The sequence below is a fragment of the Lytechinus pictus genome, chromosome 6 (assembly GCF_037042905.1).
Source record: "Lytechinus pictus isolate F3 Inbred chromosome 6, Lp3.0, whole genome shotgun sequence".
NCBI classification, from domain to species: Eukaryota; Metazoa; Echinodermata; class Echinoidea; order Temnopleuroida; family Toxopneustidae; genus Lytechinus; species Lytechinus pictus.
Window position 1 is genome coordinate 16,708,060 of NC_087250.1, and position 25,586 is coordinate 16,733,645.

Sequence of the window (25,586 nt, forward strand, 5' to 3'; positions counted from 1 at the left end):
ATCTTCCAAGCACACCTATCATGGAGGGATTTGTCATCTTGAAAAAGAACCCAGATTTTGAGCAATGATTCCAGGGTTTTTCTAAACCAGTTTCCTTTTCTCTTCGTCACTGAGGGAGTGGCTCTTCTTTGAAACAACCAACTACTCCATTCTAAAGACTGCTTAGTTGTTTGATGTACATCGATCATAACCAACTTAATCCACTCAGCAGTCTGTGAGAACATGGGACCTCTTTTAATAACCAGCTACCCTATTCTAAAGACAGATTGTTTGTGTGATATTTATTAATTGCATCCAACTTCTGTGACCTAAATATCGAGAGCGTGGCCCTTGTTTGAGACATCCAGCCACCCTATTCTAAAGACAGTTTATTAGTATGATATTCATCATACGCAACCAACATCATTGACCTAAATATTGAGAGGATTTTCCTTCTTGTTACAAGTTACCCTCTTTTAATTACGACTATGTTGTCGAGACAGGTCCCACATTGACATCATGTTGGCATGAATGGCGTCATATATGTATGTCGGACGGTAAAATCTGAATAAGTCAGATTTCTTCGGGCCATAGAAATTTGTTTGACCTTGGCCAAAATTGATTTATAAGATGAAAAATACTAATGTTTTACACATTCTGGTCAGAAAGTAATTCTAAAAGTTTGGCGATTATTTGACTAATGGAAAGTTGACTTCTCAATGCCTGTGTACTTGAATTAATTAAGGTTCAACTAGGAAATTAAAGTGTTAACAATTACTTAGTTCAACCAAGACCATAAAGAGTCACAACTTTTCTTTGCCAATATGGCAACTACCATCGCAGTATGGCTTAACAGCCAGTCACATGCAAGGTTTCCACGATAGTTGCCATCATTGTAAAGCTACAATTATTGTAATTCTTTATGAAATGGACGCCTGGTGGGTGTTTCATAAAGCTGTTCGTAAGTTATGAGTTATTTTACGAACGAGTGGTGATCCTCTCTTGGGGTAATAACATGTTCATTGTTTTTTCTTAGTTCCTAAGAAAGGATCACTGGCCAATCATAAAGTCGCTTGAAACTTACAAACACCTTTATGAAACACCCAACTGATCACAGATAGTTTGCTAATCAGCATTAGATTTGAATAGAAATATGATAAAACAAATTCATCCTCGGTCACTTGTTTTTATTATCTTCAACCAGTGCATTGGGTACCAATTATATAACTGTGCTGGTGCTTCTACAACACGCATATTGACCCCCTTGTTCCGAAACAAGAGTCTGGTATGGACAATTGGCTACAAAACACTTGGATTCAAATTCATTTCATCATGAGCATTTGACACTCGAACAGATTTTTGTTTGTTCTAGTCAAAATTCATCAGGATTTTCTCACAAAAAAATAAAGCACGCTGTTCACTTTGACAGAATATGCAGTATGCTAGATGAAGCTTGTGACCTTATTTATTTTGATACTTTCTTGAAACTCTTCAAACTTACAGAAGTGTATCGCATTGATAATTCTAAGAAAGAAGCCTAATAATTTGAGATAAAGAGGTACAATCAATATTTACAATTGATGTACCATTTTATACATGGCTTGTAATAGACTTACTATGAAACTTGAATGTTATGTTATACAGGTCATGGATATTCATGAAAAAGCTAGGTTTGTGTATGGTCCACTTGCAAAGGAGACCAATATAATTATTTTGTAGATATCAACTTGATAGTAATGATGTACATGTATTTGTATTGTCGCATTCTGAATAGACTGTTTAGGCATGAATATTCAAACAGATTAAAATTGTTTTTGTGTCAAGCACAAAGTTTGTTTCACATTAGTGTAATTATTTTTTTACAGGGTAATTTATCAAGTTTGCAAAGAGAAGATAGAGATAAAAAGAAGAAATAAAAGAAATGTTTAAGTAGAAAGAGACAAAGACTTGGAGAGCTAAGAGAGAGAGAGCAGGAGAGAGGGAAGCAAGTAGACTTTAAAAAAAATACAGAGATATGAGAGAGGGAGAGATAGAGGAAGAGAAATAAAGAGAGAAATGGGCAAGTACACTTTGAGAGAATGTGTAGTGTATTGGGCATAAATTAAAAGGGCGATTTAACTCTGTGAGGTATGAAGGGTTCAAGGACAAAAATGCATATAAATACATTGTCAGGTGCCCTTCACAACAAACACAATCGAGAATTCTTTGTCGAAAATTAGTGATTCAAAACGGCAGTTTTGTCTTCGGCTCTGGACAAACAACATATTTGAAATTTCCTAGCTACAAAGATTACCAAAATCCTGTTTGACTGTGGGATGGTCACTAAAATTGTGACTTTCCGTGGGGCAGCAAATGCAACCACTGTTCCTGGACATGATAATATGTAAAATATTATGTGTGAATACATGCAACATGTTGCCATCGCTGAATTCTGCTCCTCAACCGGTTCACCAAGTTTCAACAAAGACCTCCCAGCTGTTCTTTGTCGATCATCTTTGAATACAGTCATTAGACAAGACATGAGGTTTTTAAGAGAAAATGGCATGCATGAGTTTATTTTCATTTAAATAATCAAAATTTATAAACATTACAAAATCTGTGTAGTCACATACAATGTAACAATAAATAATCATCAATATTTCCAAAAGGAACAAAATATAAAACACATAAAATCAAAATGTACTATACTTTGCAATTGGCTCAACATGAAAGACTACTATTAAAAGTTAAACGAATGTACAAAGAAGAGCACAAATAATTAACAATGCATTAAACATCTATAAATATAATATAAAAGAGTTGAATTTAGCAAGGTACAAGTTAAGGAATTGACACAATTTTTTTAAAGTATATATCATTCAATTGGAGAATTTAGTTATTTATTGAAAACAGGCAGATATCCAGTTCGTCTAGTTAACCCCAAAAGGACTGGAGGTCAACGTGCACCTCCCCATCAATGTTTCACATCGTGTTTTTAAAGCATAGAGATACATGCACGGCAAAAAATTGTTATAAGGTAACTTTTGGACATCATGGGGGAGGGGGCAGCAATATTTCTGAGCCTCATATCTGGATTACATGTACAGAAGGGTAAGACATGCTTAACCCTATCTAGGCGGGGGTATTTTGGGAGATCATATGGCCGGAGGGGGCGGGTTCCCTTGAGATCTCGTGCTGAAAATTGCCATGCAGGTTGTCTGGGATATAATCTACAAAATTCTATATTAATCTATTTCATGCAAATTGCCATTAATTGATTATGCTAATTTTTGCGTAATTAGTATGCAAACTCATACTTTTGTCCTCTAACTCCCTAAATGAAGCTCCAATTGTTCTAATTTTTGGTGCAGAAACTCTTTGTGGTGTTCTTAGCAAATGTATGTGAAAAAAATGTGATATTAGATCAATTTTTTATGTATTAGTTTTTGCAATTTCATATGTATTCCTTTGGTCCTTTTTTTCATTGTTTTTTCGATGAACTTTGTCTGGGACTCTAATAAGATCACAAACAGCATAAAATAAATCCATTTAGACCAGCAAAACTAAAAATAATCATACTTTATGATTTTTTGTTGAAAACACATTTCACATTGACTTTGTACATGAAATCACGCAAATTTTGGTTTGACATGCAGTTACAAAATGTTGCATAATTTCGGAACCGCGTACCTGGGCATTGCAAATTTGGTCAAAAAAATGTGCAAGAATTGAAAGTAAAAAGTCAGCAGCAGCGCGATCAAAAAATTTCGCACGGCGAAAATATTGCGCAAATTTTTGAGGGGGGCCTCTGAGCCCCCCCCCCCCTGGCCTAGATAAGGTTAATACATTGGAGTGTGTCCCCCCCTCCCCCTGCATAAATTCTCAATTTTGTTTTCAGAATCAAATTGCTGTTTATCTTCAAAACTTCATGAAGACAAATAAAACCTGTAACCCCTAAACTTAAGAGACAAAACCATGTAAATAACATGGACATACTTTATTTTTTAGAGCCAAAACATCATAGTGGGGGGGTTAAAAAAAGTAAATGTTGTCTATTCTATTTCAGTTCAGTCTGCAATAAACAAGATATAAGGGGGATGTTTCATTATTATGTGTTCAATAATTTTCACTTACAAATTTGCTCTAAATCAATCATATACAAGATATTCAGGAGCTTACAACAGCTGCCAATGAATATCACTGAACAATCACTTCAACAAACACCCCCCACCAAATTTCAATCAATGTCTAACAAAATTGTCATTACTTTGTTAGGACATTCGTTATATACATGTACTTCATACTAACAAGTCATTTGTGTGAAAAGTATAATGTACTCTGACAGTTCCATTACATTTGCTCCGGAGACAATTGCTCCGAAAGAAAATCTGCACTTTAAGCAACACATAAAATCTAACCTCAAAAACTAAATAAACCCATAGGCCCGTAATTTAAAGTCAGGTTTAACTTGACAAAGGTCTAACTCTACAATAATTTTGGGCAGCCAAAAATTCTGTTTTTGTTGTATATTGTTTACTATTTTGTTTCCTTTCGTTTTCATAATTTTTCATAATTATGGACAATATGAGTGTCAAATGAGTTAATAAATTGGATGTGTACTGTTAGGGATTTGTGCCCAAATTGGCTTTCCATAGTTAAACTACACCTTTAAACTAGGGTTCAATTTAAACCTGAGATCAGAATACGGGCCTAAATCTTGATCTATACACTATTCTGAACCAAAAACTCTTATTACCTCTGAGATAGACTAGAGCAAATGTCGCAGGAGCAAATGTTGTGTCACCAGTCCGACCCCTTATTTTCACAAGTGCGCAAATAGTGAATCATAAACCTGTATATGGACGGAAAATGATCTCTGATCTTTGAAATGGACGGAACTATCCAACATGGCCCTGGGAAGCGGGGGTGTTATTTTACATAGGCAGCATCCCCTGGAATTCCTGGTAGGTGTGGCAAAATCAATAAATATAACACAAAGGACCTAGTACATTTTTAGTGAAACTTTTTTCTTTTTTTGCTTGTCACATTTGCAGGAACCAAAATAAAATGACTTTCATTTTGTGGTGAAACCCACTTTTTTTTTGCTTGTCAAATTTATGTACATCAGCATCCCTCATAAGAAAGCCATTCCCAGGGCCCTGCTATCAAACTGTCAAAAGTGAGAGCCACAGACATAGCAGAAGCGTCTTTTCATCAGTAATCATCAACATGTCACCTATTTGCACATAGCGATATCATTTAGAACAAGAAAGGGTTACCAGTCTTTCGTAAAAATCGGTGATAAAGCGGTTGGTATTAAAGTTAAGAGCGAGTTTAAGAATGACTGGTGAACCTTTCTTACCTCATTCAGAACAAGAAAGGGTTACCAGTCTCTGGTAAAAATTGTTGATAAAGCTGTTCATATAAAGTTAAGGGCAACTTAAAGAATGACTGGTGAACCTTTCTTACCTCATTCAGAACAAGAAAGGGTTACCAGTCTCTGGTAAAAATTGTTGATAAAGCTGTTCATATAAAGTTAAGGGCAACTTAAAGAATGACTGGTGAACCTTTCTTACCTCATTCAGAACAAGAAAGGGTTACCAGTCTCTGGTAAAAATTGTTGATAAAGCTGTTCATATAAAGTTAAGGGCAACTTAAAGAATGACTGGTGAACCTTTCTTACGTGCTTCATAATCACCAATGAACGGTTAATGGTGAATATCATTTACCACAAGAGAGGGTCACCAGTTGCTCATAAAATTGTAACAGCTTTAAATGAAACGCCCAACAGGTGAGGCAGTGGCTTTAGCAACTGGTCGAGGATTCTTCATCTGAAACTTTTCCTGATATTGTGAATGACCTGTCTGCCGTACATGTACCAGTAATTGATGTCGCCCCTTGTCTGCGCGCAGTAACCCGTCCTGTTGTTATTATAGCAGTAGATCGACGATATCACTATGACGATGAAAACGGTTGCCAAGAAGAAGATCAGCATGAGAAGGACCGTCATGACCCAATCATCTGGTGAAAAGGAAGGATGGAAAATTAGTAAAAATCTGTAAATAATAATAATAGTCAGTTCTTGTACAGCGCATAACACATTATGAATAACGTCTCTATGCACTTCCAAAGGACTTGGATATTATTACCCCGGCTGTAGCTGAAGCAGCCTTTCCAGCGCTAGGTATTTCAAGGAATAAATTCCCGCCAGGTACCCATTCACCTCACCTGGGTTGAGTGCAGCACAATGTGGAAATTTCTTGCTGAAGGAAACTACGCCATGGCTGGCATTTGAACCCACGACCCTCTGTTTCAAAGTCCAGAGACTAATCCACTGGGCCACAATGCTCCAAACGCTCACAGCTCAACGCTCAAAGGCTGAATATGAGACTATAACAGCCGTAACATGCCCATTCCAATGTTTATACAGTATAAAATTTTAAATTATTATCAATATTAATCAAATTTGTTGATTTGTATATTGTAAAGAACATACACATTGTGTATCTTGCATAGTCTGCAGGGGCAAACCCTCATTGAAAGTTTGATCAACAAGTTGGTCTTCACACAAGACTAGCACATATACTTACTGTTTCAATTTCAGGAGGGCCTTCAAAAACACAAGCCATTGTAGACTGCATATCCAGGGGCCCGTTGCAGAAAGAGTTGCAATCAATTGCAACTCTAAAAATCACACGCAACTTGATTTTCAACCAATTAACAACACGCATTTTGGACTTGCGAATGATATTTTGACTTGGGTTTAAACGCAACTCTTTCTGCAACGGACCCCAGACCTCTTAACTCCAGTGAAGGGTTTGTACATTAGATTATGTCATGCACTATAGAAATACGTTTTCTTTTATTGCTATTATTAATAAATCCAAGTATACAAAAAAAAAAACATGAATACGCTCTCAATAATTTCCCCTTGTTAAGGTTACGAAAGGGGGAATGTTTGTGAAATATATGGCACATATATGCAGCATGTTGCATATTTAATAATGGACAAAATATACATCACTGTGAGCAGTAAAGCCATATAAACAGGCTTGTAAAGGAAGAAAAGTACGAAAATGAAGGTAATTTGGTTTTCATTCACCTCGATCCTCGAGTGAAGTCGGTTCCAGTTCTCCTCGATGAACCCCTTCATCTATTGTCCTGTCTTCAACACCATTCACTTCTTTGTTATCAGTGCTCGTAAATCTAAATGTTGAAATACAAAATAAAAGCCAAAAAGCTTACCATATTACGAAAATATGTTCAATGTCATACATGTGAACAATTCAACTTCTTATCTCATTTTCCTACGGGTTGTTTCCTGAAGTTTTCCTCAGTGTTACCAATAAATTTAATTTAAAAAAAATAGAATACATATTTAATGTGAGTCCCCCCAAAATCTGATTCTGTATAATAAGGATACAGCTGTGCACACAAACACTTAACTCCATGCCAAAATATTACACTATCAGAATCTCTTTTCTTTTGATTTTTAATAACAAAGACCTAGAATACAAAGTACATTTTAATGTGAGTTCCCCCAAAATCCGCTTCTGATAATATAGCTGTGCACACAAACACTTATCTCCGTGACAAACTATTACACTACCAGAATTTCCTTTCTTTTATCTGGTAACTCACCTCTGCCTTAGTTCTGGTTCATTATTGTCAGGTGACACATCATGTGATCTTTCAGACTTCAATTCCTCCTCTTCCTTCTCAAACTTCTGCATAGCATCTGTATGTAGGAAGGTTGGAGGGAAAGATTGAGGGAAAGAGGAGGGAAAGATTGAGGGAAAGAGGAAGAAATGGAAAAGGAAAGAGAGAGAGAGAGAGAGGAAGATAATTATGTGAGAGGGAAGGAGAAATAAAAAGAGGGGAAAAGGGAAAAAGGTGTGTGTAAGAGATGGAGAGCAAGAGTGAGATAGCAACAGAGAAATTGAATTGAAATTGAATAGAAATTTAACTGAAATTACAATTGAACTGAAATTGAATTGAGATTGAATGGAAATTGAATTTCAATTGAATTTGAATAAGAATTCACACTGGAATTAAATTGAAGTAGTTTGAAATTGATTTCAATCGAAATTTAATTGACATTGAATTACAATTAAATTGAAATTGAATTTTCAAACAAGCATCCCTCCTGATAATATCACAATTCTAACCTGAATATAGCTTCTTGCCTACATCAGCATATATGACAGTAAATAGATCCAGTGCAGCAACGGTGATGGGATGATCTTCTCCGTATTCGGTCTGATACATCTTGGTTGCTTTCCCACAGTAATCAAGAGCAAGCTGTAGCCTGAGTAGAAAGAAAGCAGTAACATTAACCTCAGTGGGGGTGTCAGCTTTCATTTTTTTGTCTGCAATCACAGACTTATATCTGACACTTCAACCAATAACTAGTCTAGAGTTAGGACTAGATGCCAAAGGCTCTGTCTGTGTCAAATAAATAGAGCCAGCCACACAGTACACAGTGAATCTAGTATCACTACTTCAGACACTGCATTATGCAGTATGCGAATTGCGAATTGCGAAAATGAAGGGTTTGTGCATGCCGACTAAGCTTTCATGTGGAATGAAGTATTATTTGCTGGCCCTGCACTTTGCAAAAAGCATTAATGCCTGTGACAAAGACATCTTTTGGGGGAAGCAAGCTAGATGTACCAGACTACCAGTGAGAATTTTTCAGACATCGATTAGTCTCTGTCAAGCTTGATTAGCCTTGGTCAACTAGCTGCTAGGTCAGGGAAAGCGAATGAATTTACAATAAAACAGTTCCCTATGGCATTAAACATCTGCCAGTCATTAATCTCAATCTACATGTACCATGGTTCGACCATGTACGATAATAACAAATGAGAATAAAACATGAAGATCAACAATAATTCAAACAAAAATTTAAGAAATAAGAATGAATGTATAATGTGGAAAAACTTACTTCCCCTCCCGGAGACAGAGTCTAGCCAAATTCTCAAATTCTTGACCTTTCTTAGCGCCAGGTGAAAGGTCATCGTCAGGGTATCCATTTTTCTCATGGCAAGTCTCCTTATCAGACCATTCAATATATTGTTGATCATGATGTTCTCCATCACCATCCTCAACGTTTTGTCTGTTCTCAGCTTTAGAGTCTGTTGAAAACAAACAGATTATTGAACATACAGCTATGGTGAGATGTCGCTGATGAGCTGTTAAAACTTTTTATCTTTAACTTTTCATTTTCTTTCTTTTCACTTTCTTTTCATTGAACTTTAAGATCCATCGATGGTAGGAGCCAGAGTCTTTGATTTTTTTTCACAGAAAAGGGTCACAGGACAAAATAGCACAACGCAAATGTGACCAGCCATTCTAAAACTAACAAGTCATTCAAAGCGAGCACATAATACACCTGCCTGTAACGCGTGAAATGGAGTTACTGCCTAAGCAAGAAAAGTGGAAGGTGGTGACTTCACCTAAAGTTGACCTTCTGACCTCAAAATCAATAGAATTCCTGGGATCCATGCTAGTTTATACACACCAAATATCATGTAAATGAGGCTAGGTTAAGATAAACTGAAGTTTCATGTTTAAAAGGACTGCAGAAGAGTACGATACATGTCACTGTGACTTTGACCTTTGGACGTCAAAATCAATAAGCTTCCTGGGATTCATGCTAGTATCATACCCACCAAATTATATAAACCTAGGTTAAGTCAAACTGAAGTTATCGCATTTACAAAGAAAAGTTATGGGACGGATGGACAGACAGATGAATGGACACCGAGCAACAAGCATGATACCACAATAAGTCCCGTAGGACGGGCGTATAAAAAGTACTGGAGAATTAAAATGATATAACTTGTCGAATTGATCAACTATAAACCTCACAAGTACTTGACTGAATGCAGAAAAAAAAATAACAAAAGTTTTAAAAATCAAGGTCAAAAATTCTGGGTTCACTTAAGCCTATGATGTGCACACCTTGTAATCTTGCAATAATTTCCAAACAGTCTGCAAATTTTTTTTACACTTTTTAAGGACGTTCCACAGTTAAAATGAAGTCCATGTCATTTTCACCAAATTTTGCAGAGAGTTACTTTGGTATCTATGCATTATTAAAATGCAAAAAATAATATAGGTTCATGTGCTTATTTTTTTTCTACGGGTCTTCAAAGTCGCCGTATTTGAAAGATATGAAATGTTGCGCAATCAAGAGAATTATGGAATTATGCCTCTCTTAGACCTCACGAATTCACCAAATGAGTTTAAGTCATCTTTACTCAGTGGATAACGCATCAAACTTCATCAAACTTTCAGAATATGTAACTTAGTAGATACCAAAGTAATAAAAAGTGTTTTAATTGGTAAAACTATATCTATTTGGAGTCAGCAGCGCCCTCATTTGGCAAAAATGGTGCAAAAACTCGGAAAAAATAAATCTTCAAAGACGTGAATCTATTCAAAAATTAAAAAAGTATTTCATTACGTCTTACCCCCGTTTGGGAACGGACCGCAGATCAGATTGCAAACTGCGGTATTTCACCCCATTTTGCGTTTGAAAATCTAAAACATCATTTCCAAGCCCTGGGGGTCGTTTCATAAAGCTTTTCGTAAGTTAAGAGCGACTTTAACAACGACTGGTGATCATCGTCAATGGTTTGTACCATTTACCGCAAGACATGATCACCAGTCGCTCTTAACTTACGAACAGCTTTATGAAACACCCGCCTGATCAACCCCGCTTGGCCAGGTAATCCCCACAGGCCAGATTATGAGCGTTGAGCCAAGGACGAAATGATAAACAACAGCTGTGCTATTACGTAAGTCTTCTCCGCCTGTAGAAGGACATTCGGAATTAAATTATTGTATTCGATATTTAATCACGTTTTCAAAGGCATATTGTATTCAGAAATTCAACGTTAGCCCATTTTCAATTTCGAACGAAGAAAATCAACCTCGAAATAAGGAAAGTAAGTGAATAAAAAATGGCGACATGTTTTCCCGGACCGCACTCGGGCTGTTTTGTTATCTTCGGACCGAGGTCAAGAAACAGGTGTTTTGGTACTTACATTGCATGCCTGGGGCTGTAGGGTTTTCGTAATTGGAGAAGAGAATTCATTGAGAAAATCTGGGGTATAGTGTTATCAAAGGGAGGTTTTTCGTCATGTTGTAAGCTGCACTTTTTTCAAAATCCATGTCATTTTCATCAAATTTGGCTTAATTGTAGAGGAATGCATATCAAAGGTGTAGGGAAGTTAAAAATATGGGGTCCATGTGCTCGTTTTTTAACTATTAGTGTCCAAAGTGATGCGAGTTGGCTTGAAAATCGCCTAAAGTGCGCCGAATTCGCCGAAAACGTGCAAAAGTCTAATAATACCGTCTAAAATGCAAATGGTCCCGTATTTCGCTCCCAAACATTCAAAATCCATGTCATTTTCACCATACTCTCTAAATTTGTAGAGGAATATATTCTAAAGCCGTTAAAATATTAAAAATATAGGTTCCATTTGCTCGTTTTTTAGTTATCAGGGTCCAAACTGTTGCGAGTTGGCTTGAAAATCGCCTAAAGTGCGCCGAATTCGCCGAAAACGTGCAAAAGTCTAATAATACCGTCTAAAATGCAAATGGTCCCGTATTTCGCTCCCAAACATTCAAAATCCATGTCATTTTCATCATACTCTCTAAATTTGTAGAGGAATATATTTTAAAGCCGTTAAAATATTAAAAATATAGGGTCCATGTGCTCGTTTTTTAACTATTAATGTCCAAAGTGATGCGAGTTGGCTTGAAAATCGCCTAAAGTGCGCCGAATTCGCCGAAAACGTGCAAAAGTCTAATAATACCGTCTAAAATGCAAATTGTCCCGTATTTCGCTCCCAAACATTCAAAATCCATGTCATTTTCACCATACTCTCTAAATTTGTAGAGGAATATATTCTAAAGCCGTTAAAATATTAAAAATATAGGGTCCATTTGCTCGTTTTTTAGTTATCAGGGTCCAAACTGTTGCGAGTTGGCTTGAAAATCGCCTAAAGTGCGCCGAATTCGCCGAAAACGTGCAAAAGTCTAATAATACCGTCTAAAATGCAAATGGTCCCGTATTTCGCTCCCAAACATTCAAAATCCATGTCATTTTCATCATACTCTCTAAATTTGTAGAGGAATATATTCTAAAGCCGTTAAAATATTAAAAATATAGGGTCCATGTGCTCGTTTTTAAACTATCAGTGTCCAAAATGTTGCGAGTTGGCTTGAAACAGCCCAAAATGCGCCGAAAAAAAGCAAAAGTCTGTTGATATACCGTCTAAAATGCGAGTAGTTCCGCAGTCTTGCTCCCAAACATTGAAAATCCATGTCATTTTCATCATACTTTGCATAAAGATACTTTAGCATCTGAATATTCCAAATATACAAAAATTAACATGTGTCCATGTGCTTGATTTTTTGCTATAGAGCTTCAAAGTTAACCCAAAATGGATGATGTTCTTAAGAATTGTGCATCCAAAAGTATTTGGCATATTTAGACCTCACGAGATCACAACAATGAGTTTAAAGCTATATTACTCAGTCAAAATCCAGGAAGATTTCATCAAATGTTGTTATATGATCAATAATTGTATCCGTAAGATGGATTATTTATTTATATTGCTGTCAATTGTTTGGTCATTAAAGTCTAACAACACACTCAGTTCTCAGAAATTGCGGGAAAGATACTTCAAACATTTCAAATTTCAATAACAAACTTGAGAAGTAAAAGAAATGCTGCACTTTAGTCAAAGCCCATGTCATTTTCACCAAACTTTGCAAAGTTGTAGAGGAAGGTATACCGAAGAGGTGCAAACATAAAAAAATATGGGTTCATGTGCTTGTTTTCAAACTACCAGCACTCTTATTAGAGCAAATTTGCTTCTTAAAACACCCGAAAACGCGCCAAAAGCTTTGTATCTATGTGAGGAAAAATTCCGAACCACTTTTCCATTTATTCATACTCGGGGTCATATTTATCATACTTTGCAGCACTACAGCTAGAGAAAAGTATTTTGAAACTGTAGAGGAATTAAAAAATGGTCCATGGAATAATTCTAGTTTATTAGCTTCATAAAATAACACATCAGATCTGAAGTTAGTGCAGATAAGGAGAAAAATCAGCTCACATTACCTACAGCTGGTTAAATCACCAGTTCATGATCCATTGTGACGTCAGCGCGCAGAGTGTAAAATATGCGCAGATCATAATGCGCACAAACATAACTGTGGAACGTCCTTAAGTGTGACCGTATGAAGAAGAAGAATTACCTTTTTTCAGATAAGCTAGTTTTGCTTTTTGAAGAGCCTGTCAAATCATTACTTTGGCTTTTACATGCATATTTAAGCCTATCCAGTCTTACCTGTATCTTTCGGCAGACTGACAATGTCTATCAGAGCTGTTTCATAGTACATTTTCTCTGCCTGGATAAAATATACAGCTTTTTCATCTGAAGGATCAAATGTTAAGAAAAAAACAAACAAAGAAAGCTCCCACAATTCAACAAATACGAGTGAAAAACATAAACCTGAGAAGCCTGAGATTATTATTTTTTGTGTAAATGCAGATTTTTATGCTGTGAGCTGTGTATTTGATGTTGAACATTCTCGAAACACCATTTAAATTCAAGTCTTGATCACCTGACCTTCTTCAAATTTGGCACATGCAAAATAACCCTCATTTTTCAAGCGTGAATGATAGAACAATATGGAAAACTGGTGTGAACTGTTAAAGGTCAAGTCTACCCCAGAAAAATGTTGATTTGAATAAATAGAGAAAAATGAAACAAGTATAACGCTGAAAATTTCATCAAAATCGGACGTAAAATAAGAAAGTTATGGAATTTTTAAGTTTTGCTTATTTTTCACAAAACTGTGATATGCACAATTAGGTGAGTCAGTCGATATTGTCCATCACTCACTATTTCTTTTTTTTATTGTTTGAATTATACAATTTTTAATTTTTTACAGATTTGGCAAGAAGGACCAACTTGACTGAACCATATAGTATAAAACAATGCTATCTACACATGTTCAGGGAGGAATTAATCATGTTTCACTTGACAATGAGGAGAAAATTAGAAAATTTCATATAATAAAATACAAAAGAAATAGTGAGTGGATGACGTCATCAGTCTCCTTATTTGCATACCGACCAGAATGTGAATAGAACTGTTTTGTGAAATTAAGCGAAACTTTGAAATGTCATAACTTTCTTATTTTACATCCGATTTTGATGAAATTTTCAGTGGTGAGCGTGATCGGTTCATCACGGACGGACATTTGATAGATTTTGAAAACTTTGAAGGCTTGTAACAAATTAGGAATAAGATGAACATGGTTCCTTTGTGTTTTATAGTGAAGGGTAGGACAAAGTATGCTGAATGATGAAAAAAGTTTGTTGCCATGGTTACCTACAAACATAGGTAGCCACTAAATGTGCCATATCACGGACGGACATGATAGAAATGTGGTTTTCAGAATTTTTGAACATTTTTATTGTTTCTATCTAAATAGCTTAACTTTGACAAATAATTGTTAATGCAACTTACACTCAGGTATGTTAGCTTCTATGTTCAGCATATTGAATTCTTAACCAATATCAAACTTCTGAGAGAATTGCAAATATTTTCCATCTCGGACGGACATCTCGGACGGACATCACGGACGGACACAATTAAAATACATTGGAAGTACCTTGTAAGAAGTTCTTATTACTTGTTTGGGGGAACAAATGCTATTATATTGATGATTTGTACATTTTTTAATATTTTATAATTAAACAACATTAGTTGCACAATCAAGTTGCTACAACTTCAGTCAAGTTGCTACAACTTGATTTAAGTTGTAGCAACATGATTTCTATGCTAGACACACAAAATAATCTAGCCATATGATTGCTTTTAAACACAGTTCTTTTCAAATCAAACATCCTAATGCACATTGTCTTTTTTTCAATTTATACCGTGTTTACACTTAATCGGCATTTGGTTCAGAACCAAAAGCCGATGCAGAATCGGCTTTTGGTTTGCGTTTACACGTTGTTACAGCTCGCGGTTCAGAACCGCGAGCCGATGCAAAAACCTGAAATGATACGCACACCAACAATATACGTCATAATAAAGACAACGCTGGATCAGTGCGCTAACAATTACGTCACAATGGTAAAGTAAATGAAATGCGCACAAATTGCTGATGCAGAATCGGCTTTCTGTTTACACGTAGTAAAAAAGCCGATTCTGCATCTGCTCGCGGTTCAGAACCTACTACTTTGGTGGTGCAAATTGCCGGTTCTGAACCGCAAGCCGATGCAAGTTACTCGCGTTTACACGCTATGAAAAAGCCGATGCTGCATCGGCTCGCGGTTCAGAACCGCGAGCCCATTCAAATGCCGATTAAGTGTAAACACTGTATTAGAGAATACTATAGTTGGTACCAAATCAACATCCAGTGGATCAATGATCATGTTGATACTTTTTATGATATATCATGATGATACATGTTCATACATTTTTAGGCATAAATTTTCGAAGAGCACATATTTTTTTTAATGTCCATTAAGTAAATCCAAAAGATTCACAGGTTGCTGATCATTATGCTTGTTTGGTGGATCAAGTATGACCACAACACTTGTCCAGGCTCTCTTCAAATTCATCTTTTGTCCATATTAAAGTGGAGACACCCCTTCACATCAACAGCCCTCATGTATTTAGGCCCTGACCGAATCCAAAATTGAAATCAAATACTAATTAAACTTGTAAACACTGCAGTGCAAGCTTTATATGAATTGTATGCATTTTCAGATTACCAGATCAGCAATTTGCTCGAAATTAGCTCCAAAATGGACTTTAAAAAAAAGAATTCTTGTACTTTTCACAAGCCTCAAGGACGTGATGTCATGTTCTGTTTAGTAGAAGCATTGTGATTCCATGGGTTTGTACATGGAATTTTAAATTTTTTTTCTGCTTATCAGAATATGCATTCTACTTTCTTCCTTTCCATCACTTTCTGCAAGCTTCAATTGATGAAATATACAGCTTTTGACTTATTCTTGCTCTATTTCATTTCCTGCTTTTTGGCATACATGTAGCTTCCAACTCTATCTGCATTCCAATTATGTTTAAAAAAAATTCCTGACAACAATTAAGCCCCAATAACAGCCAAAGAAAGATTTCACAAAAAATTGTGAAGAGTTGTAGGTTTCCATCCATTTGAGTTTTGAATAATTCTCAGTACCATTTTTCACTGCAAATTGGAACTAAAATTAAATTCATAATCTGCTCAGTATTTGCTCATTGTCTGTCCGTGATGAAATTAATGTCCGTCTGCGATTATTTTGATTTATGATATGGATAAAATGTATGGATTTTAGCTATATTCAAATGAAATGATGTACAGTGTCTAGTGAGATGCTTCTACACACTTATATTTTTGCTTCTATTCTGATAAAGAATAAAAAGCTGAATCCATACATATTATCCATATCATAAACTCAATAAAAATGATCACGGATGGACATTAATTTCTTCACGGACGGAAATTTCAAAATGGAATGTTAACATCTAACAGAAAAATTTACTTCCCATATTTTTTCTACTAATTTATGTTTGATGATAGATTAATGTTCAGAGTACAAGAAAATCCAAACCAAATTGGAGTAACTTTGAAAACAATAAAACTAGAGTGAATTGAATTTGAGTGAATTTACATTGTCCGTCCGTGATGAAATTAATGTCCGTCCGTGATCATTTTTGATTGAGTTTATGATATGGATAAAATGTATGGATTTCAGCTATGTTCAAATAAAATGATGTACAGTGTTTAGTGAGATACCTCTACACCTTTTTATTTTTTATTTCTATTCTGATAAAAAATAAAAAAACTTTTTATATTTTTTTTCATCACGGACGGAAATTTCAAAATGGAAATGTTCACACCTACCAAAAAAAATTACTTCCCAATATTTTTTTCCTACTAATTTATGTTTGATAATAGATTAATGTTCAGAGTGCAAGAACAACTAAACCAAATTGGAATAACTTTAAAAACAATAAAACTAGAGAGAATTTAATTTGAGTAAAAATGTCCGTCCGTGATGAGAGGTAATAGCACCCCCACTAATAAAATGGACTATTCCAGGAATTTCGGATTTATCAATCTTCATGAAACTGAGTTCTTCGAAACCTGAGATATCAAAGATTATCTTAAAAGCAATTTTGATAGAAATATCTAAAAAAAAAAATTTCACCTCAATGCTAACCCTTAACCGATCATGCTCTGTTATGCTTTTTGGATTTTTCTCTTTTTATTTAAATCAACTGTTTGTTGGGGTGGACTTGTCCTTTAATCATCCATTGAAATAATCGTAGAAATATAATCATGTCCACTGGACCGGGATGGAGAGGGGGGTTTCACATAATATCACTATTCTCTGCAGCTTATCTTGCTGATTAATGTGTCTGCAGAAGATTTTGAAAACTAGCCCATTACAATAATCCTTTTTGGCCTGATTACAACATGAATAGATGGCAATCTGCAACTCATGTGAGCTGAAGAAGCCTGACTGGAAATCAGACATATTAAATGGGATATGGTAATTAGAATAGTTAGTATGAATATGAACTGGTAATACAGACGAACTAGGATTAGACCATTTGGAATGAGACCAACTGGAATGCAGCTGAAGCCTTTGTCAACAGACTAATCAATCAGCAATTTAATTCAAAGGATACATTCCTTCTTCTCAAAGTAAACATCAGCTATGGCGTGAAGGCACTTTGGTAGCTCATCAAATGAAGACCCCTCCGCCAGACCCGTGATGGCTCCAAGATAACACTTGAGGGCTCCCTCCATATTACCTTTTTCTTGGCGTCTAGCGCCCTCTCGGTAGAGGATCGACCTCTCAGGTCGTGTCAAGTGATGAAGGTCACGACCCAGTAGAGCTTTGATATTATCTGTAGAGTGTGAACGGAAAGCAAATTTGCTATCAATAGGGTGATGCAATTAATTGCAAATCAATCAGTAGATTTTGAATCATTGCAAAATATTCCCTACTTGCAAACTTAAAGTAAACCACCCAAAGCCATACAAATCTCAGATTAAAAACAAAACAAAACTAGAGGGGGCTATAAATGGGTGATATTTCAAAACCAATATCTGATTTGAAGCAGGTTGTTGTGTTGATAAATTATATGACACAATAAGAAAATTGGTCTAATTTTTCACCCAATTTTCTTTATTAAAATGGCATCATTTCTATCAGCACAACATTCTGCTTCAAACGAGACATGTAAAGCTTGATTCTGAAATATTAAACAAATTTTATCCCTCTATAGTGCACCTCTAATAAAACGTGCTAAATGAAAATCTTTAATACATAACCTAATCAAATAAGCATAATTTATGAACATACCATTCTCGTCTGAATCAACCTCTTTAGTTCCTGATACAGTGTGTTCCTCCTGTTCAGTCGTAGAATTAGAATTTGTGTCGTTTTTCTCTCTTCTGTCAGGGACTTGATCCGCATCCTTGGCTACATCTTCAGGAGCTGCAGATGTCCCTCTCTCTCCATCAAGAGCTCCTACTTGGTGATGCTTGTCACCCTCACTTACTCCTGCATGATCCTCATTCTCCATGCCTTCATCATTAGAGTGCTTCTCCTGCAAAACTCCAGGAGATGGAGGGTCTTCCCTCCCATGCTCTGCATCCTGTTCTTGTTTCGAGTCACGTATCGCCTTTGGATCCAGCACTATTTCGGTCCTTTGGTCTGTATCGCCACCAGGTCCAGGTTGGGGATGGCCATGTGATGCTTGTTCCATATGCTCCGTGGGCTGTGACATCATAACTTCTACAATTATTAAGAGGAACAGCAAAAAAAATCACTGTGATGGGGTAGGGAGGGGCATTGGTTCAGATTAACTGATAAACATTGTTCGTCTTTGCCAAATTATCGTGATGCAGAATATTTCACTAGTTCGAGGACTAAACAGCAATGAAAAAAAGCAAAAATGCTAGATCAATTGATGGGCTACATGTACAAGTAAAGGAAGATGTATGTAAATCTAGGCCTACATGCACATACATATCTACAGAGAAAATAAAACAGATTACCAGCTTAGATCTATATCTAGATAGCTATTAGATCTGAACACAAATTCTAATCAGCAAGCATCAAAATATTCACTTGATAATGAGAGTGATCTAAATCATGCCTTAAGATCTTATCAAGATCTGACATTAAGCCTACATTTCAAAACTGGGTCAATATAGGATATCCTTTGTTTTCCCTTTTTTCTTCTTCTTTCTTGTTTTATTCCTTAAAGGGAAATGAAACCTTTGGAACAAATAGGCTTGTGTAGAAACAGAAAAATCAAAGAATAAGAGCATTTGAAAATTGCAATCACTAATGCTATGGAGATCCTACTGTTGGCAATGCGACAAGGATGTGTGATGTCACATGTGATCAACTTTCCCTTTGATAGACTATAAAATACCCCCTAAATGTCTCTTTTTGCTTTTTCATATGGTGATACAAACTCTTTATCCATGATTTATTCTTTAAAAATCTGGATTACATGCCCTCCTATAGAAAGAACACATGATCTACTGATAGATGTGATAAAAGAGGCAGTTTAAGTGAAATATATAATAAAGTAATGGGAGAGTTGTTCACAAGTGACATCACACATCTTTGTTGCATTGCCAATGTGAGGATCTCCATAGCATTAGTGATCGCAATATTCAAATGCTCATAACTTTCTCATTATTCGTCCGATTTTTCTCAAACCTTCGTTGATCTGTGTCTTTGATTTTTCTGTTTTCACACAAGCTATCTTGTTCCAAAGGTTTCTTTTTCCTTTAATCTTAATTCATGGAACAAAGAAAGAAGAAAAATCTGAACAAATATATAAGAATGAAAAACAGAAGGAAAAAACAAAAAATGAAAGAAGAGTTTAAACATAGAAACATAGAAGTCACAGAAGGAAAGTTAAAGGTCAACTCCACCTCAGAAAAATGTTGATTTGAATAGGGAAAAATCAGACTTGTATTTTCTAACAAATAGTATGCACAATTTAGTCACATGGATGCAAATGAGAGAATCGATGATGTCCCTCACTCACTTTTCCTTTTGTTTGTTTGAATCATAGATCTAACATAACATTACAATATTTTAATCATACAGATTTGATAATTTTTAAGGATCAAATGTTAAACAATGCCATTGGTATTCAATGGTAATTCCACATGTTCAGAGAGGAATAAAACTTTGTTTCACAGGACAATGGCAGTGAAAAGAAATTAGAATTAAAAAAAAAATAATGAGTGATGTCATCAGATCCCTCATTTGCATAGATCTACATGTAGCTGAGCTAGATAACCGTTTTGTGAAATTCAGCGAAGAATATACATATAGCTTCTTATTTTACAATACGAATTTGTCTTTGATGCAATGTTATTCTTGTTAGATTTTTCTCCTTTTATTCAAATAAACTTTTAGTTGGGGTGGACTTGTCCTAAAAAAAATGTAAAAACAAAGAAATACATAGGATTTGAAAGAAAAAAGAATGAAAGAAGTGTAACGTTACGAGTCAGTAGGCCTTGAGTGATTAGATCTAAGTTAGAATAGATCTAACGTTAAAGTTAGACAGGTCTAATTAAAAATTTACATAATAGATAAGACTCCTATTGGCTATTCCAAGACCAATGTCAATGAATTACGAATACGATTTTGATTTAAACTTAATATTAATAATAAGTCTTAGTCGTCAGTGGATAATTTTAATTTAATTATCATGAGTATCTCTCTCCAGCTCCCCTTTCTCTTTCTCCTCCTTTTCCCCCTCTCCTGTTAGTCATATTGTAACGTTCTTGCTGACAAGGAGCTGGAACGAGTGGTATGATGGCTCAGACCTCAGACTCAGTACACTCACACGTATTGCGAGGTTAGTTATTATACTCAGTCACTCTAGGCGACACCCCAATACTTACCCGTGTTAATAAACTGGGACTCCACTCACGCGCATTTGGGCCGCCCTAGCTTAGAACTAAGCAATATTATCTAGAAATTGTTAAACTGTAGTCATAAAATATGTTCTATTAAATAAATTGATAATGTTTAATCGGTACTCACCGGTTCTTTTGTTGCATTTTCAGACCATTTCTCACAATTCTTCGTAAATATTTGCGGCAAATTTTGTCGCCATAGACAGCTATACGTCCATCTTTATTAATAAATGGAGCGCCCTTTACGATAGTTGTTAATGCCGCGGAGAAATCGTTAGGCATTTTGGCCTGTATTCAAGGCGTTCTTTCTGTTTTATTTTTTATATTGAAGATTGTGCATTTGTTGAATAGCACCGTCTACGTCAGGTATGAGATCGAGTGTATAAATACACTCTTCCAAAATAATTATGATTCCGACCTGGCGCTGTTTAACTTCAATCTCTTTCACCTAAATTAGCGATGAATGAATGCTAGCATTATAAAATATATATTATTAACGTCTGACGAAAAGAATAATCAACCGATCAGCTGACGAGAACGCGAATCACGTGATCTTCATATCAGCTTCGATCGCGAGTCAGAAGTGAAGAGCAACTGCCCAGAAAATCAGGAAAAAGCCGTGAAAATGTAAGTTCCCCTTCATTTCTTTCATTTTTTTGTTGTTGCTAACGTCACGATGCATTTAGCCTACACTCTAGGCCTATAAAGTTATAATTTAAATAAGAGAAAGGAATATAGCTTGTACTTGTGATAGGCCTAATATAGAAATATCCTGTTCTCAGAGATTTCTAACCAAAAATACTACTGATGTCGCCTAGGAGTGGACTCAGTCACTCTGGGGCTACACCGCTATTCCAACGCGTGTTGGAAAAGTCGACGCCAGACGGGTACGTTTTGGCCTTGAATTTCCAGCAAATTAATCAAAATTACGGCCTAAATTTAGGTCTATGTTATCAATTATATACTAATTTCATAATTATAATGTAAAACGGGTACTCACGGGTTCTTTTCTTTCCAAATTTTGTGTTTTCATCGCCTCTTCTGGCCAACTCTTGCGATGGATTTTGTCGCCATAGGATCCTGTACGTGCAAATCCAGGGCGAGTTGTCACATGACGCTCGCGAGTCTCTAGGGGTAATGGCCTTTAATCAAGGCGTTCTTTTTGCTATAATTTTATAATGACGCTTAAGGACGTTCCACAGTTATATTTGTGCGCATTATGATCTGCGCATAGTTTACACTCTGCGCGCTGACGTCACAATGGATGAACAGGAATTAATTAGCTGCGGGTATGAGCTGATTTTTCTCGTCTTCTGCACTTTAACTGCAGATCCGATGCGTTATTTCATGAAGCTAAAAAATTGAATTATTCCATGGACCATTCAAAAAAATATTCTCTACAATTTCAGAATACTTTACTCTGCAATGCTGCCAAGAATCACGAATATTAGCCCGAGTTTGAATAAATGGTAGAGTGGTTTTGATTTTTTCTTCACATAGATACTAAGCATTCGGCCCATTTTTTGTGTTTTAAAAAGCACATTTGCTCTAATAAAAATGCTGATAGTTTAAAAACAAGCACATGAACCCCTATTTTTTAATGTTTCTACCTCTTAGGTATACCTTCCGCTACAACTCTGCAAATTTTGGTGAAAATGACATGGATTTTGAATAAAGTGCAGCATTTATTGTACGTTTGTATTTTGTTACTGAAATTTTACATTTTTCAGATTGGGATTTTGTTATCTTTTACGCCATTTTTAAGAACTGACAGTGCTGTTAAACTTAAAACTGCAAACAAATAGCACTATTAATAGATTCTCCATTCTAACGATACAATTATTAACTCTCTTGCGAAATTTGATGACTTTTTCATGTATTTTGAATGAGTAATGGAGGTTTAAACTCATTGTAGTAATCTTGGGCGGTCTAAAAATGCCAAATTCTTTTGAATGCGCAATTCTTAAGAACATCAATTTGGTTGAACTTTGAAGCTCTATAGCAAAAAATCAAGCACATGGACCTATGTTAATTTTTGCATATTTCGAATATTAAGGTTCTAAAGTATCTATGTGCAAAGTTTGGTGAAAATGACATGGATTTCACTTTAACTGTGGAACGTCCTTAAATATCGAAATCAATGTAGACGAGTCTGTGCAGGGGCATAACAGGGGTATATAAGAGGGGGCATAGTACATGTCGCATGTGGAAGATACAAGTTACGTAATGTAAGTCCCGAGCACTAGCGTACCTAGGGGGGGGGGGCAGTCTGCCCCCCCCCCCCGATGAGTCACAAACCCATGCAAATTACATATCTCTGCCCCCCGGCCCCCCTGACGAGCTTGAAAACCTATTTTGCCCCCCCCCCCCCCCCGACGAGCTTGAATACCTATTTTGCCCCCCCTGGCGAGCTTGAAGACTTTTTTTTTGCTTGTCAAATTTTTTCTGGTACGATTGAAGACCTTTTTCATTGAAGAGCCTTTTTTTCCTTTTTTTTTGCTTGTCAAATTTTTTGGCGGCCGATTTTGCCCCCCTGTGGAAAATCCTAGGTACGCCATGCACTGCCCGCGCTACATGTATGTTGGTAGCCCTGGGACCTCTGGATATTAACTAATCCAATTTAATTACAGATGGCAGATTTTTTTATTATCTGAGTAGCCCCCCCCCCCCCCCCCCCCGGATTATAGTGTTCTCACATTACTTTCCTTTTTAGATTTCCTTTCGTTCTTTCTTTCATTTTTCTTTCTTTCTTCCTTCCGTTGCTCCTATGTTTTTTTTTCAGGTGAAATCCACTCGGGGGATGGCCAGCCATGCCCCCATCTGTTTATGCCTCTGAGATGTAGGCTATACTCATGATCTTAATCTTCGATTTTCCAAAGTAGGGGGGTGCAATTTCTCAAGTAAAATTTGACAACCCCCCCAAAAAGGTTATCACAGAAAAATTGTCATTTTGTCTCGCGTAAGATTTGACAAGTAAAAAGAAAAGATGGTTACTAAAAATAAAAGACTTTTGTCCGTGTAATATTTGGCAAGCCTCCCCCCCCCCCCAAGTTTAACATATCGGAGGCGCGATGGCTCAGTCGGTAGAGCAGGGGTTTCGGATTCCGGTGACCCGGGTTCGATTCCCAAGTGGTGCGCTAGTGCCCTTAAGGCTTATCCTCATTACCAGGTCCCTCGGAGAGGACCTTAAGCCGTTGGTCCCCTGGTTGCTTGCTCACAGGCATTCGTGCTTTTTTAGCAGTCAGGTAAAAAATCTCGATATAACATAACATTAAAAAAAAGTGAAGGTCATTTTGTCCTGCGTGAAATTTTAAAAGTAATAAAAAGATGGTCACTAAAATTGAAGTTCATTTTGTTTCCCAAAAAAAGGTTTTAACTAAAAATGATTGAAGGCCATTTTGTTCCTCTTAAAATTTGTCAAGTATAAAAAAAAAAATCACTAAAAAATGAAGGTCATTTGTCCCACGTAAAATTTGACAAGCCCCCCCCCCTTAAAAAAAAATGAAAGGTAGCTGATAATGATTGAAGATCATTTTTTCTTGCATAACATTTTACAAAAAAAAGTGTGTCACTATTTGGCGAGCCCCCTACCCTCCAAAAAAAAGGTTTAATTAATAATGATCGAAGGTCATTTTGTCTCTCGTAAAATTTGACAAATAAAAAAAAAGTTGTCACTAAAAAAAGAAGGTCATCTTGTCGCGCGTTATATTTGGCAAGCCCCCACCCCCCTAAAAAAGTTTGTCATTAAATATAGAAAGTCATATGTTCAAAGTAAAATAAATTTGGGAAGCAAAAAAGAAAAGGACAAAAAAGAGCAAAGAATATGAACAAAATATCCCCATTACAAATATTGCTGTGATTCTCATAAGGAGGTGGGGGGGGGGGGACTTAACTTTGTACGAACGACATTTTTTTTTTACATCCAAAATATTGACTATGAATCTCAAAAGGTGGAACGGGCCAGAAATGCTCAACCCCCCCCCCCCCCCCCCCCCCCCCCCCGATCTGCCATTGATTCCAATCGATAATGACTTTTCCCTGCAATACTGATGCTTGAAATCAAGATACTGAAGATTGATATATTGTAATATAAATTATGAACGTCTGACAAAAAGATAACCAACTGATCACCAGGGGCGGTATTCTGAAAGCTCAATTAGCGGTCAATTAGCGCTCAATTAGCATTTTGGTATTCTGAAAAGTCACTTAAGTGCCCCTTTCCTTATTTGGCAGGGTTGCGTTGCGCGCACTTGCAACAGTACGCGTTATGACCGCGCGAAGACTTAATTGAGTAGTTACGAGACTTTTGGTATTCTGAAAAGTCTCTTAGCGCTCAATTAGCGGACTTTCCAGTGGGGAAAGATAATGGTGATAAGAGGTCCATTAAGTCTCATTTTCTCTTGCTAAATGTGGCTTTCATTTCGTATAAATATCATCAAATCGGTTTAATACTGCGACCAAATTTAGGAGGAAGCAAGAGAATAAAGGAGAAAGGTATACAAAGGGAATAAAGGGAAAGAAGGTGGTATGGGTGTCCAAACTTGGCGGACTTTTAAACAATATGTTTCAGGCTTAAATTTGTTAAAAAAATATTCACAATTTATACAAGTAAAATA

At 36.2% G+C, this 25,586-nt stretch overlaps 2 protein-coding genes across 5 annotated transcripts in view; one reads left to right on the forward strand and one right to left on the reverse strand.

The window, feature by feature from the left end:
• The window catches only part of LOC129263275 (26S proteasome non-ATPase regulatory subunit 2-like), a 28,926-nt gene extending 27,117 nt beyond the window's left edge, over positions 1–1,809 (forward strand). Inside the window, exons 20-21 of one of the 2 annotated variants that reach the window (XR_010293912.1) lie at positions 1–838; positions 1,049–1,809. Coding sequence is in view for 1 of the 2 variants with exons in the window: in XM_064101059.1 (XP_063957129.1) it covers positions 1–68 (68 nt within the window). In the remaining variant the exon portion in view is untranslated. The other variant, XM_064101059.1, reaches the window with a different exon arrangement.
• LOC129263733 (uncharacterized) overlaps positions 1,429–25,586 on the reverse strand; it is a 26,174-nt gene continuing 2,016 nt past the window's right edge. Inside the window, exons 2-9 of one of the 3 annotated variants that reach the window (XM_064101060.1) lie at positions 18,380–18,814; positions 17,700–17,921; positions 13,332–13,418; positions 8,906–9,095; positions 8,127–8,266; positions 7,600–7,696; positions 7,061–7,164; positions 1,429–5,979 (exon numbers count right to left, since the gene is read on the reverse strand). In XM_064101060.1, coding sequence (XP_063957130.1) covers positions 5,786–5,979; positions 7,061–7,164; positions 7,600–7,696; positions 8,127–8,266; positions 8,906–9,095; positions 13,332–13,418; positions 17,700–17,921; positions 18,380–18,809 — 1,464 coding nt within the window. In that variant the 5' untranslated portion in view covers positions 18,810–18,814 and the 3' untranslated portion in view covers positions 1,429–5,785. Of the gene's footprint in view, positions 5,980–7,060; positions 7,165–7,599; positions 7,697–8,126; positions 8,267–8,905; positions 9,096–13,331; positions 13,419–17,699; positions 17,922–18,379; positions 18,849–25,586 lie in introns of all 3 variants that reach the window. The other 2 variants (XM_064101062.1, XM_064101061.1) reach the window with 2 other exon arrangements.